Source organism: Tupaia chinensis, unplaced genomic scaffold (genome assembly GCF_000334495.1).
Source record: "Tupaia chinensis unplaced genomic scaffold, TupChi_1.0 Scaffold145093_1, whole genome shotgun sequence".
NCBI classification, from domain to species: domain Eukaryota; kingdom Metazoa; phylum Chordata; class Mammalia; order Scandentia; family Tupaiidae; genus Tupaia; species Tupaia belangeri.
In genome coordinates this window covers 167,794-181,050 of record NW_006204954.1, presented here as the reverse complement: position 1 = coordinate 181,050, position 13,257 = coordinate 167,794, and the positions used below count along the sequence as shown (strand labels likewise).

General features: G+C 44.2%; 1 protein-coding gene across 1 annotated transcript in view; it reads left to right on the top strand.

Moving 5' to 3' along the window:
* F2RL1 (F2R like trypsin receptor 1) overlaps positions 1–12,960 on the top strand; it is a 13,360-nt gene extending 400 nt beyond the window's left edge. Inside the window, exon 2 of the mRNA XM_006167796.3 lies at positions 11,210–12,960. Within this exon, the coding sequence (XP_006167858.1) occupies positions 11,210–12,342 (1,133 nt within the window). The 3' untranslated portion in view covers positions 12,343–12,960. The remainder of the gene's footprint in view (positions 1–11,209) is intronic.
* The last annotated feature ends 297 nt before the right edge of the window (positions 12,961–13,257 follow it).

Below are 13,257 nucleotides of genomic sequence, written 5' to 3'. Positions count from 1 at the left end.
TGCCGCGGAGACTTCCCTCATTTACCCGAGACTCTCATGCCCGGCACCTGCAGTCCCCAGGTCCTGGGGAGGGAAACAGGCAGCGCCGACGCCTGAAGGATACCCAGCGGACCCAGCCTCCCCTCCCCCGGGATGGTTTCTTTGCAAACACTAAGTCATTAGGAGCTTTTCACACGCCCTGGTGACTTCCTCTAGGCTCCCGCGAGGCCCCTGGAGTTAGCGAATTGATTGCCTAGGGCAGGGTGAAGCAGGTGCGACCCCGACCTGGGAGCCTTCTACTTCGCTCTTTGCACCACCACCCAACCACTGGAATTCTTTCTTTGGGGTCTGACCCCAGCGTTCAGGACCTACCCGGACCCCACAGCTCCTGGCACCCATAGTAAACTGTTTGGATCTGAAAGACAGGGCCAGATCCTGATGGGTTATCCTGGTAACGAGTGCTCGGTCTTGAGTTTTAGGCCAGTTGGGCGTCACGTGGATTTATGAGTGGAACTCCTTGTACCTTGCCTTATATGCCACAGGTGACCTTCTGGACCTGGGGTTCCGGGCTTTAACTCGCCACCCGGAACGCACACTGGCGGCCGCCCAGGTCTGTAGGCAGGAGGCTGCCAGCCCTGGAAACAACGGCGAGGGAGGCGTACCGGGTGCTACTGAATAGTTTTTGCGCTCGAATTTGTCCTGCCCGGAGTGTGATCTGTCACACTGAACAGGCCTCTGCGAACCTGCGTGGGGGGAAGGGGATGTCTGGTCTGCGATCACCCTACTGTGATGCTAATGGGAGCCCTGCTGTTTGGGCAGCCTGGGTAGCATTAACAGGGAGGTTTTCATTTCCTTGTGAAATTTTCAGTTCTGCTGTAAAAGGCAATTTCTCACTTTTTATCCCCTTCCTCTACAGACACTGTCAAAGAGCAAATCACATTGAATTGGAATTAGAAAGAGGAATATGATTCATTTCCCTCTGAAGTTACGGAAAGGGGTCTTCCTTTTTATTTTTTAAAGAGTTATTTTATTCAACTTTATTTATTTATTTATTTTTATTTGACCAGAGAGAAACAGAGCGAGAGCGAGAAAGCGAGAGCAAGAGAGAGAGAGAGAGAGAAAGTGAGAAAGCAAACCGCCAGGTCTGATAGTCAAACCATGGCCGGCCATGTGGAGTCCAGTGCTCTTAACCACCAGGCCACCTGCCCGCCCGAAAGGGGTCTTCTGATATTGGTCTGAAAACTACCAATGGTACAATGCCTTTTATTAGTCAGCATCAAGCTAAAGGCATTTATTTATTTATTTATTTATTTACTCTGGGCAGCATAGTTTATTTATTTATTTATTTATTTATTCTGGGCATTAATGAAAGTCATGATTAACACAGCTTTCCTTTTGCCTAAGTCTTTAGAAGTTGGAAACTTACAATTCAGGCACAAAAGTTAGTGTGCGCAAACTTTTTTTTATTTAATGTAAATGTAGATCATTCAACACTTTTCTGATTCTGTAGGACGCATACCTTGGTTATTTGCCTTGTTCTTGTTTGCAAAGTGAGGGGCTGGGATGTGGCCATCGGATCCCCAGAGTATGGAGTTAAGGGTGAGGAAAAATCGGCTTACTTGTTAATCAGGGCCATTTAATATTGCACCTCTGTTCTCCTCCGCAGCCCCCACCCTGCACACGCTTAGGCCTTTGCAGGGAAACTGTCCTAAAGGCTTATTGAGTAGATGGAGACGTGGGTAGACAGCCCTTTGCTCCTGACTGGGAGTTAGATTATTTGGGAAGAAGGGCGTCACTGGGGCCGTTTCTGCCACTGGGTTAGGTGTGTGCTCACTCCCTTTTAGCTCAGTCCTTCTGTCTGCTCCTCAGGTCACTCCTGACAGACACCTGGTTTGATTTTCTTCACAAAACTTCACCCCCAAAACCTACCTCATTTTGGAGAAAGGAACTCAGCCTAGAACAGGCTTCTCATTTTACAGATGGTGGATACTAATTTGGGGAGCGAGCAAGGAGAGATAAACACTTCATTTTTCTTTCTTTCCGTAATTTAATCAATAATTATTCATGTAATATGACCTGTCTTACTGCTGGATCATAATTTCTGGAGTTCAAGGACCCTACCAGCATCTCCATCACATCTTGCACAGTGTCATTTAAAAGGCGTCAGTAAATAGCAAATGAAGGATAGATTGAGGGGCCTTGCCCGGAGTGACTTGGCTGGATGGAGACAGGATGGCCTTTAAGTCAGCTTTCATCAGCATTTCTTTTTTTTTTTTTTTTTTGAGACAGTTTTTTCTTTTTTTTTTTGCTATAGGGCATGTGATCTCGCCAGAAAGACAGAGAGACAGAAAGCGAGAAATCACCCCCCAGGGGAGATGGCTACGCCACAATCCCTTCTCCTCCATTCTCCTCTCAGGAACTTGGGCACGCACACACACGCGCCCGGCATGGGTTTTAAGCCACCAGGTCCGGGACACGAACCGCGGTCGACTACATGGGAGTCCAGCGACATAGCCACTACGCTAACTGCTGGTCCCCCATCAGCATTAATTCTTGATACCATGTCACAGGCCTAAGAGATCTCCTGTGGCCCAATCATTCCATTTCTTTTGGTGACTGTGTCTTCTGTTCTTTATAATTGTTTTTTTAATTATAAAGTAATCAAGTGGTCACTAAAGGAGAACAATAAAAAAAAAGAAGGAATTTAATTAAATCACCCCAAACCTTAGTACCCAAAGTAACCACTGCTAAAATATCCATTTATATACTTTCCCACCCCCTTTTTTTTGGGGGGGGAGAGATTTTCACTGTAGGGCGCGTGCACTCGCCAGACAGACAGAGAGAGACATAGAGACAGAAAGCGAGAAATCACCCCCCAGGGGGGATGGTCACGCCACAATCCCTTCTCCTCTATTCTCCTCTCGGGATCTTGGGCACACACGCACACGCGCCCGGCGTGAGTTTTAAGCCACCGGGTCCAGGACACGAACCGCGGTCGACTACGTGGGAGTCCAGCGACATAGCCATTACGCCAACTGCTGGTTCCCCTTTCCCACCCTTTTGACTATCCATAAATGAATAAAATATGTAATTACAGGTAAGAAAATCATTTTGTAAAGGTATAGGATTTTACAACCTGATCAGGACTAGGGAAATACCTATAAAACATATTTTTTTTCCCTTGTTTTTGTCAGATGAGAACACTCACCAGAGAGAGACAGGGCGAGAGGAAGAGAGAGAAAGCAGCCCTCAGTGATGTGTAGTCCGACTGCAGTCCTTTCTCCTCCATTTCTCTCCATCCTGTTGGGATCTTGGGCACTCATGCACAAGCACTGGCATGTTTTCTTTTTTTTCTTTTCTTTTCTTTCTTTTTTTTTTTTTTTTTTTTTTGCTGTAGGGTGTGTTTGCTCGCCAGTGAGAGACAGAGAGAGACAATGGAGGAAAAAGTGAAAAAAATCACTCCCCGAGAGGCATGGCCATGCTGCAATTCCCTCTTCTCCATTCTCCTCCTGGAACCTTGAACACACATGCCTGGCATGATTTGGAAGCCACCAGGTCTAGGACTCAAAATACCACCATTTTTTAAAAATCACCGGGGCCAGGATTTTAACCCTATGGTCAGCATGTGAGATCTTGCTCCCTTAACCACCAGGCCACTGAGCTTGTGCCATATGCAACATTTACAATGGGACCAGCAGTTGGCATAATGACTATGTCGCAGGACTCCCATGTGGTTGACCGAGTCCTGGACCCAGTGGCGTAAACTCATGCTGGGTGTGTGTGTGTGCGTGCATGCCCAAGATTCCCAGAGGAGACTGGATGAGAAGGGATTTCGGCATGACCATCCCTCTGAGGGGGTGATTTTTAGCTTTCTGTCTCTCTGTCTGTCTCTCTCTGTCTTTCTAGCAAGCACACGCGTCCTATAGCAAAACCTCTCAAATAAACAAACAAATAAATAAATAAATAAAATAACACCACATTTATAATAACCCTAAAATATGTTATAGGTGGATGTATCATAATTTTATATCAGTCCTCTGTTGATAGACAGAGGGGTATTTCCAGTGTTTTGTAATGAAGATGGTCCCCATGCTTGGCTTATAGTTACTAATTAACCTTGATAGGTGATGTTTTAGTGAAGTTTCTATTTGACTTTCTTATGGTTTTATAAGCTGGGCAAGTGTTGAGAAAAGCAGTTCTCCCTGAAAGAATTCTAATGAAAATGTTCTAAAAGTGTCCACAGAAAGGGAAACCTAGCAATTGAATTTTTTCTTTTTTTAAAAAATTTTTCAGCCTGTGCTCCCAAAGGTTGAAAGCAAAGAAAAACATTTGAGGTGGGAGGCTAACAGGGAAGAAGAGGTAGAAGGTTCAGTCGTGCCCTGTAACGATGGGGCGACATTCTGAGAAGAGCACTGTCAGGTGATTGCACGGTCGTGGGAGTATATGCACTTACACAAACCTCGATGGTAGAGTGTAATGCAAGCGTAGGCGCTGGTATAGCCTGTAGCGGCTAGGCTAGACACCTATAACGCACATACCGTACTGAATCCTGTAGGCAGCTGAACACAGAGGTATTTGCATATGTAAGCATATTTAGACATGGAAAAGGTAGGCAAAAATACAGTGTAAGTGATAAAAAATAGTATATCTACATAGGACATTTAACCATGCATAGAGCTTGTAGGACTGGAAGTTGTTCTTCCAGCCAGTGAGTGAGCGGTGAGTGAACGTGAGGGCCTAGGACGTTACTGTGCACGACTGTATACTTTATAAACACTGTAAACTTAGGCTGCCCTAATAAACATATTTTTCTTTGACTATAAATTAACCTGGGGGCCAGCAGATGGTGTGGTGGTTAAAGGCACTGGACTCCCACATGGCTGATCATAGTTCGAGTCCTGGACCTGGCAGCTTGCTTTCTCACGTTCTGTCTCTCTCAGTCTCTGGTGAGCCCATGTACCCCATAGCAAATTTTAAAATGATAATAATAATAATTAAAAGTATATACATCTTTAAAAAAATTATAAATTAACCTTATCTTACTGTAACTTTTTTTACTTTATAAACGTTTTTAATCTTTTAAAACTTTTTAACTCTTAGCTTAAAACAAACACATCATACAGCTGTAAAAATATTTTTATTTATATCCTTATTCTATAACATTTTCTTTTTTCTTTTTCTTTGTAGTTCTTCATAGGGCATGTGCATTTGCTAGATGCAGAGGACGATAGGGAGAGAGGAGAAATGAAAAATCACCCCCCCGGGAGGATGGCCATGCCGCTATTCCTTCTTCATTCTCTTCTCAGGGTTTCGGGCAGGCATGTACACACACCCGGCATCATTTTCAAGCTGCCGGGTCTGGAATATAATCAGTGTGCAGTCATTCACTTGGGATTCAGTTGCCCTAAACTCCCTGCCTCCTGCTGGCTCCATTTCGTCTATTTTTAAATGGAAATTTTTAAAAACATTAAGGTTTTTCTGTTAAAAATGAAAACACAAGGCCAAGATGATCACTCACTGTCTTTCAGCTTCATAATTTGACCCACTGGAAGGGGCATGCTGAACCAAAAAACATGGGATTAAATCAAGCACAAGAGAAAACGATGCAATCAAGAGTCAGTACCCAGGAGCTGTATGAGCTGCTGCCGGCGTAACAGGGCACACTGTCCACAGCAACCTTCCTCTGATAGGTAGAAGGAACGCACTCTAAAACAATGACAAATAGTATAGTATAGAAAGTGCATGAACTAGTAGCAGTGGTTTATATGTAATTGTACGTGCTATACCACCTGGTAGTCAGTAGGATTCTTTTTTATTATTTATTCAGTTTTATTAATTATTGGGACCAGCAGTTACCATAATGGCTATGTTGCTGGACTCCCATGTAGTCAACCGCGGTTTGAGTCCTGGACCCAGTAGCTTAAACTCATGCTGGGTGCATGTGCGTGCGTGCCCAAGATCCCGAGAGGAAAATGGAGGAGAAAGGATTGTGGCGTCGGCAGACCACCTGGTTAGGTATACTCGCTTTCTATCTCTCTGTCTTTCTGGCAAGCGCACGCGCTCTATAGCAAAAACCTCTCCCCCCCCAAAAAAAATCAATTATTATTATTAAGTTTGTTATAGGGCACGCATGCTCACCAGAGAGAGACACAGAGAGAAAAAGCTGCCAGGTCAGACACTGGAACTGTGGTCCTGGAACTGTGGTCTGCTGTGTGGGAGCCCAGTGCCTTAACCACCATGCCACCTGCTGGCTCCCAGTCAGTAGGTTTCTTCTTCTTTTTTTTTTGGCAGAGATTTTTGCCTTAGGGTATGTGCACTTGCTGGAGAGAGAGAAAGAAACAGAGATGGTGAGAGGGAAAGTGAGAAATCACTCTCCTGAGGGATGGCTACACCGTAGTCCCTTCTCCATTCTCCTCCTGTAATCTTGGGCGTGCATGCACACGTGCCCGGTGTGAGTTTCAAGCCATCAGGTCTGGGACTCAAGCCATGGTCAGCCATGTGGGAATCCAACAATGTAACTGCTACGCCATCTGCTGACCCTAGTCAGTAGGTTTCTTTACACCAGCGTCATCAGGAACATGTGAATGATACTTTGTGCTGTGATGTGAGGGTGGCTATGACGTCACTAGGTGAGATAACATTTTCCGCTCCATTAAAATCTTACGAGACCCCATCATATATGCAGTCCATCTTTGACTGAAATGTCACTATGAAGCACATTTTGTGCTTGGTTTTTATTTGGTGGAAGAGTGGTCATGAGAGAAGTATACCTAACAAGTAGTGCTGCTTAATATAAAATTTTGCACACCTTACTTTCCAAAATTGTATAAATCAGAAGGGTCTCAAAAGGTGAAGCCCTTCTGTTCTTTCCCCTCTCCACTCTAAATTAGACTTCCTTATGCACAAATAATAGCAATAGAAGGAACATATTGTATATAACTGTCCTAAAATTTACTTACTTATTTTTACCTAATCTGTTCGTGGTCAGTGTATAAAAACCAGGCACTATTATTCAATGTAGAAATGCTATAAATTTAAACTATTTTTTGAAAACCAGGGCATTGCTGTGTTGCGTTCGCCACAGCCTCACAGCTGGAGCTACAGGCTCATGCCACCTTGCTCAGCTGTGTATAGACAGGGTCTTGCTGTGTTATCCAGGTTAGCATCAAGCTCACGATCCTCCTGTCTCAACTTCCTGAACTGCTGGGATTGTAGGTACACACCACTGTGCCTGTCCTTTAGGTCTGATCGGGAATGAAACCCAGGCCTCCCACGTAGCCAGACTATGCAACACAGGGTGTTAGTGCATGCCACTGTGGCAGGAACTGCTCCTTTTTCCATAGATAATGGGATTAACATTTTGGGTTTACTATGATAAAAAAATGGCCCAGTAGGGCCAGCAGGTGGCATGGTGGTTAAGGCTTCCTCAGGCACCTGAAGTGATTTTCAAGCAACTGGGTCTGGAACTCGATCTGCAGTTCACCATGTGGGAGTCCAGCACCATAACCACTATGCTACTGATTGACCCCAAAATTCTTATTTAAAACAGATTGATCTCTTTAAATAAAACTTCCAGACTTAGCATGTGCTTGTTTTTATGAAAAAAAATTGTAAAATAAACATAAACTATCATAGTAAATCCTATGAACCCACCACTTAATTTCAGTAACTATTAATTCTTTTTTTTTTGGAAAAGTTTTTTCGCTATAGGGCGCGTGCGCTCGCCAGACAGAGAGAGACATAGAGACAGAAAGTGAGAAATCACCCCCCAGGGGGGATGGTCACGCCGCAATCCCTTCTCCTCCATTCTCCTCTCGGGATCTTGGGCACACACGCACACGCGCCCGGCGTGAGTTTTAAGCCACCGGGTCCGGGATGCGAACCGCGGTCAACTACATGGGAGTCCAGCGACATAGCCATTACGCTAACTGCTGGTTCCCAGTAACTATTAATTCTTGACTAATCCCGTTCCATCTATATCCCAACGCACTTCTCATTGGTCCCCGTTATTTATTTTCTAGAATTATTTAATTTAATTTAATTTAATTTAATTTTAAAGAATGATTTCATTTTAACTTTATTTATTTATCCACTTATTTACTTATTTTTTAGTTTGACCAGAGAGGGACAGAGTTGAGAGCGAGGGAAAGTGAGAGAGCAAGCTGCCAGGTCTGGGTTTCAAACTGTGTTTGGCATGTGGGAGTCCAGTGCCCTTAACCACTACACCACCTGCCAGCCCCTTTATTATTATTTTTTAAATTCACCAGAGGAAGACAGAGCCGAGAGAGAGTGAGAAAGCAAGCCTCCAGGTCTGAGACTTGACCTGCTTTCAACTAACTTCATGGAAATCCAGCACCTCTACCACCATGCCATCTATTGGCCCCTCCCTGTTATTTTTTTAAAAGCCTTATTAAGATTTTTATATCACTCAATTTGCATAACATATAATTTACCCATTTAGGGTATATAATTCAGTGACTTACAATATAATCACAAACTATGTGAACATTATCATAATTAATTTTAGAACATTTCCTTCACCCCGAAGAACCCGCCCATCTGTCATCCCAGCCTTTGGCAACCACTAATCGTTAGGTTGTCGAAAAAGTCATTATATATATTTTTTCTATGTAAAAATGTGTTATGACTTTTCCAGCAACCTAATACTTTCTACCTATGGATTTGCCTACCTAGACGTTTAATACCTGATAAGGTTGTTGTGAATGTGAAATAAGTTCATATGTGTAAAGTGCTGAAAGCAATGCCAAGCATATAGCAAGCCCTCATTAAGAGTTTGGGTGGGGAACCAGCAGTTAGTGTAATGGCTATGTCACTGGTGTCCGGGACCTGGTGGCTTAAACTCACGCCGCCAGGCATGTGTGCGTGCGTGCCCAAGATCCAGAGAGGAGAATGGAGGAGAAGGGATTGCAGCATGGCCATCCTCCCTGAGTAGTGATTTCTTGCTTTCTGTCTCTTTCTGGCGAGCGCACACTCTCCATAGCAAAAACCTCTCAAAAAAAAAAAGAGTTTGTGTTTATGGGCTGGCCCCATACTGTAGTGGCTGAGGGAGCTTAATCCCACTTGGCCAACTACAGCTTGAATCCTGGCCCTAGCAGTTTGAAACATAAACTAGGCACGTGTACTTGCCTGTCCAAAATCCTGACAGGATGGAGAAATGAAATAGCAGGGATTGTGGTGTGACAACACCCCATTGAAGGATGCTTTTGTTCCCTCTTCTCTCTCTCTGTCTCTCTTTCTCTCTGACAAATGCATATACCCTCTAGCAATTCAAAACAATTAGAAAAGAGGCAGGAGGTAATAGTGTCAAGGTGGTCTCATTTTCTGGAACTGTTCTGGGAATGAGAACGTGGTTGGAGGGCTACCTTTCAACCCACTGCACCAAATACAAAGTGAAATATTGGTCCCTGAACCCTCCAATACTTGACCCATGATAACCACTTGTTAGTCCTAAATAAGAAAGCCTTAAGAAGGGAATAAGCCTGCTGAATACAAGATAAAAGAAAAAGTGGTAACCAAGTGTACACAGTATTAGTTAAACTCATGAAATGTTTAACGTTCTCCCTGGGGCACGGAGGTGCAGGTTGCCCTGTCTTCTCTGCCTGGAAAAGGCTACTGTTCCCCAGAATGAAAGTAAAAGTCTTCAGTATCCTCAAATTGTTCCTCATTTTTTCCTGCGGGCCCATGAACGCTTGGTGGCAGGATGTAGGGTGGATATGCCATATGCCATTTATTTGTTTATAAATTTTAAAAAACCTTTTCAGAATTATTTTCTCTTTTAGCTTTTATTTATTTATTTTAATTTGACCAGAGAGAGAGAGAGAGAAAGAGAAAGGGAGAAAGCAAGCCTCCAGGTCCAGGATTCGAACCGTGGTCGGCCATGTGGGAGTCCAGCGCCCTTAATCACCACGCCACCTGTCAGCCCCTTATTTGTTTATAATTTTTATAACTAAATTCATAATATGGGGGCTAGGGAGTAAGCTTTGAAGGCTTGTCATGTTACCTGCTTGAACGTCAGAACAGAGACTTCTCATCAGGACACTCACCTATTCAGGGCCTGGAGGCCAACAGGCTTGCCTGCCTCCTTGGGAAGGTCTCCAGGAAGCCATTATGGAAACAGGGGAATCCCTACCTGTTATCGAGACTGTTCTGGTAGAGAGGGAATCTCCCTCATGATCCTGGGAATGTCCCTATGCCAAGCTCTTGGGTAGAGTAAGACTGACTGGCCAGGCTAGATCCTCGCTGAGGTCAGAGTGAGATTGATAGTCATTATAAAGTAAGAAATTAGAAAACTAGTACTAGGGTAGGGCTTGCTGTCTTTTTTGTTGTTGTTGTTAAGAATTATTTTTTTAATTTAACTTTATTTATTTATTTATTTATTTAAATTTGACCAGAGAGAGACAGAGTAAGAGAGAGAGAGAGAGGGAAAGTGAGAAAGCAAGCCTCCAGGTCTGGGACTTGAACCATGGCCAGCCATGTGGGAGACCAGAGTCCCTAACCACCACACCACCTGCTGACCCTGGGCTTGCTGTTTTATGAGACATCTTGTAAGATAATCCTAATAAGCCTATCACCCCTCCAAAAATCCCCTATAAGCACTTTGTGTAAAACTAGTAGTATTTTGGGGCTGGCAGGTGTTCATAGTGGCTAAGGGTGCAGGACTCCCACATAGCTAACTACTGTTCAAATCCTAGACCTGTGGCTTGCTTTCTCACTTTTCCTCTCTCTCACTCTGGCCCTCTCTGGTCAAATTAAAATAAATAAATGAATAAATAAGTGAAATAAAAATAAACAATGAAAACAACCTTTAAAATAATAATAATAATAAAAAAAGTCTAATAGTATTTTTATGTTTTCATTGGAAGTACTTTTCAGGGCCGGCTAAGTGGTGCAGCAGTTAACTGTTGCCCCGTGATATTAGATCCATATGAAAGGTTGCAGGTTTGATCCCCACATGGACCTGTACACTCTAGGTGTATGCGCCTGTGATTCCGCCTGACCAGGAAGGCTTGTGGTGTACGGTTGGATTATGATGTCGATGGCATTTATCTCTCTCTCTTCCTTTTCTCTTTCTCATCTGGTTCTCATGAAAGGAAAAAAAAAAAAAACAAAAAAAAACAGCTTAAAAAAACAATACTCTCATTTGAACAGACCAGCTTTACTACTGAAACGTTTATTTCTGCAATGACCCTTCCCTGTCTTTCTTGCCCAGGAACCAGTAGACCCTCTAAAGGAAGAAGTCTTATTGGTAAACACGATGATGCACGCGATAAGATTGATGATACACCAGACACCACCGAAAAAGGAGTTGCAATTGAACCAGCCTTTAAAGTGGATGAATTTTCTGTGTCCGTTCTTACTGGAAAGCTGACTACAGTCTTTCTCCCAATTGTCTACACAATTGTATTTGCGGTTGGTTTGCCAAGTAATGGCATGGCCCTGTGGGTCTTTTTTTTCCGAACAAAGAAGAAGCACCCCGCTGTGATTTACATGGCCAATCTGGCCTTGGCAGACCTCCTCTCTGTCATCTGGTTCCCCTTGAAGATTGCCTATCACATACACGGCAATAACTGGACGTACGGGGAAGCTCTCTGCAAGGTGCTCATTGGCTTTTTCTATGGCAACATGTACTGTTCCATTCTTTTCATGACCTGCCTCAGCGTGCAGAGGTATTGGGCTATCGTGAACCCCATGGTGCACCCCCAGAAGAAGGCAAACATTGCCATCGGTGTCTCCCTGGGAATCTGGCTGCTGATTCTGCTGGTTACCATCCCTTTGTATGTCATGAAGCAAACCACCTACATCTCAAACCTGAACATCACGACCTGTCATGACGTTTTGCCTGAGGAGCTGTTAGTTGGGGACATGTTCAATTATTTCCTCTCCCTGGCCATTGGCGTCTTTCTGTTTCCAGCCTTCCTCACAGCTTCTGCCTACGTGTTGATGATCAGAACGCTGCGATCTTCTGCTATGGATGAGAACTCGGGGAAAAAAAGACGGCGAGCCATCAAACTCATTGTCACCGTCCTGGTCATGTACTTGGTCTGCTTCACTCCTAGTAACCTCCTGCTTGTGGTGCATTATTTCCTGATTAAAAGCCAGAAAGAGAGCTACGTCTACCCACTGTACATCGTAGCCCTCTGCCTCTCCACCCTCAACAGCTGCATCGACCCCTTTGTCTATTACTTTGTCTCACAGGATTTCAGGGACCATGCAAAGAACGCTCTCCTCTGCCGAAGCGTCCGCACTGTAAACCGAATGCAAGTTTCCCTCACCTCCAAGAAATTCTCCAGAAAATCCAGCTCTTACTCTTCAAGTTCAACCAGTGTAAAGACCTCCTATTGAGTTTCTCAGCTGCTCAAATGGAAATTTGCAGTAGGACTTGGAACCTGTTTATCAGGATGGGTGGTATTTTCCAGTCCAGCAGGTCTCACCGCATGTATGCATGCCTCTCAGGATGGCTGGAGGCTTTCTTCTTTGCATGAGAAAAGTCCCCCAAAGGAACATAGATGTCAGTTTCAGAATTCCTCCTCTCAGACTGCTCCCAGAAACTGAACTGACAGAAGCTGTCTTTTTAGAAGGTGATAAAAAGACAGTGACTCAAGGACCGCAAAAGCAAGACCTAATGTAAAGAATAAGTGTTTAGCTGAAATGGCATTTCTTTCACATCTGGGGGCCATCATAGCCTTGCTAGGGCTTGAGGGCCCTCAGAGATGGTAAGTCTAATTGACTGGCTTTACAGATGAGAATAAAGAGGTAAATGAGCTGCCCACAGGCAGGTTTCAACAGCAGTGGGTTTGGATTAGATAGCAGAATTCCGAAGTCCAGCAAATGGGGTTCTTGTCTCACTTCATCTAAACCTTGGTGGATCTTGTTGACAACACCTGTTATCCTGGGCCAGCTGGTAGCATGGTGGCTAAGGTGGCTGGATTCCACATGGCCATCTATGCAATTCAAGTCCCAGACCTGGCAGCTTGAAAACACACCAGGTACGTGTACATGCGTAAGCATGCCCAAAATCTCAAAAGGAGAAATGAAAAAGGGATTGCGGTGTAACCATCCCCCATGGAGAGAGTGCTTTCTTACTTTCCCTCTCTCTATCTCCAGGGACTACACACACCCTCTAGCAAGACTAAAAACAAATAACAACAATAACAAAAATGCCTGTAATCCCAGCGACTGGGGAGGCTGAGGTAGGAAGATTGTGAGCTCAAGGCCAGCATGGGCAACATAGCAAGACCCTGTCTCTAAAAAAGTGAA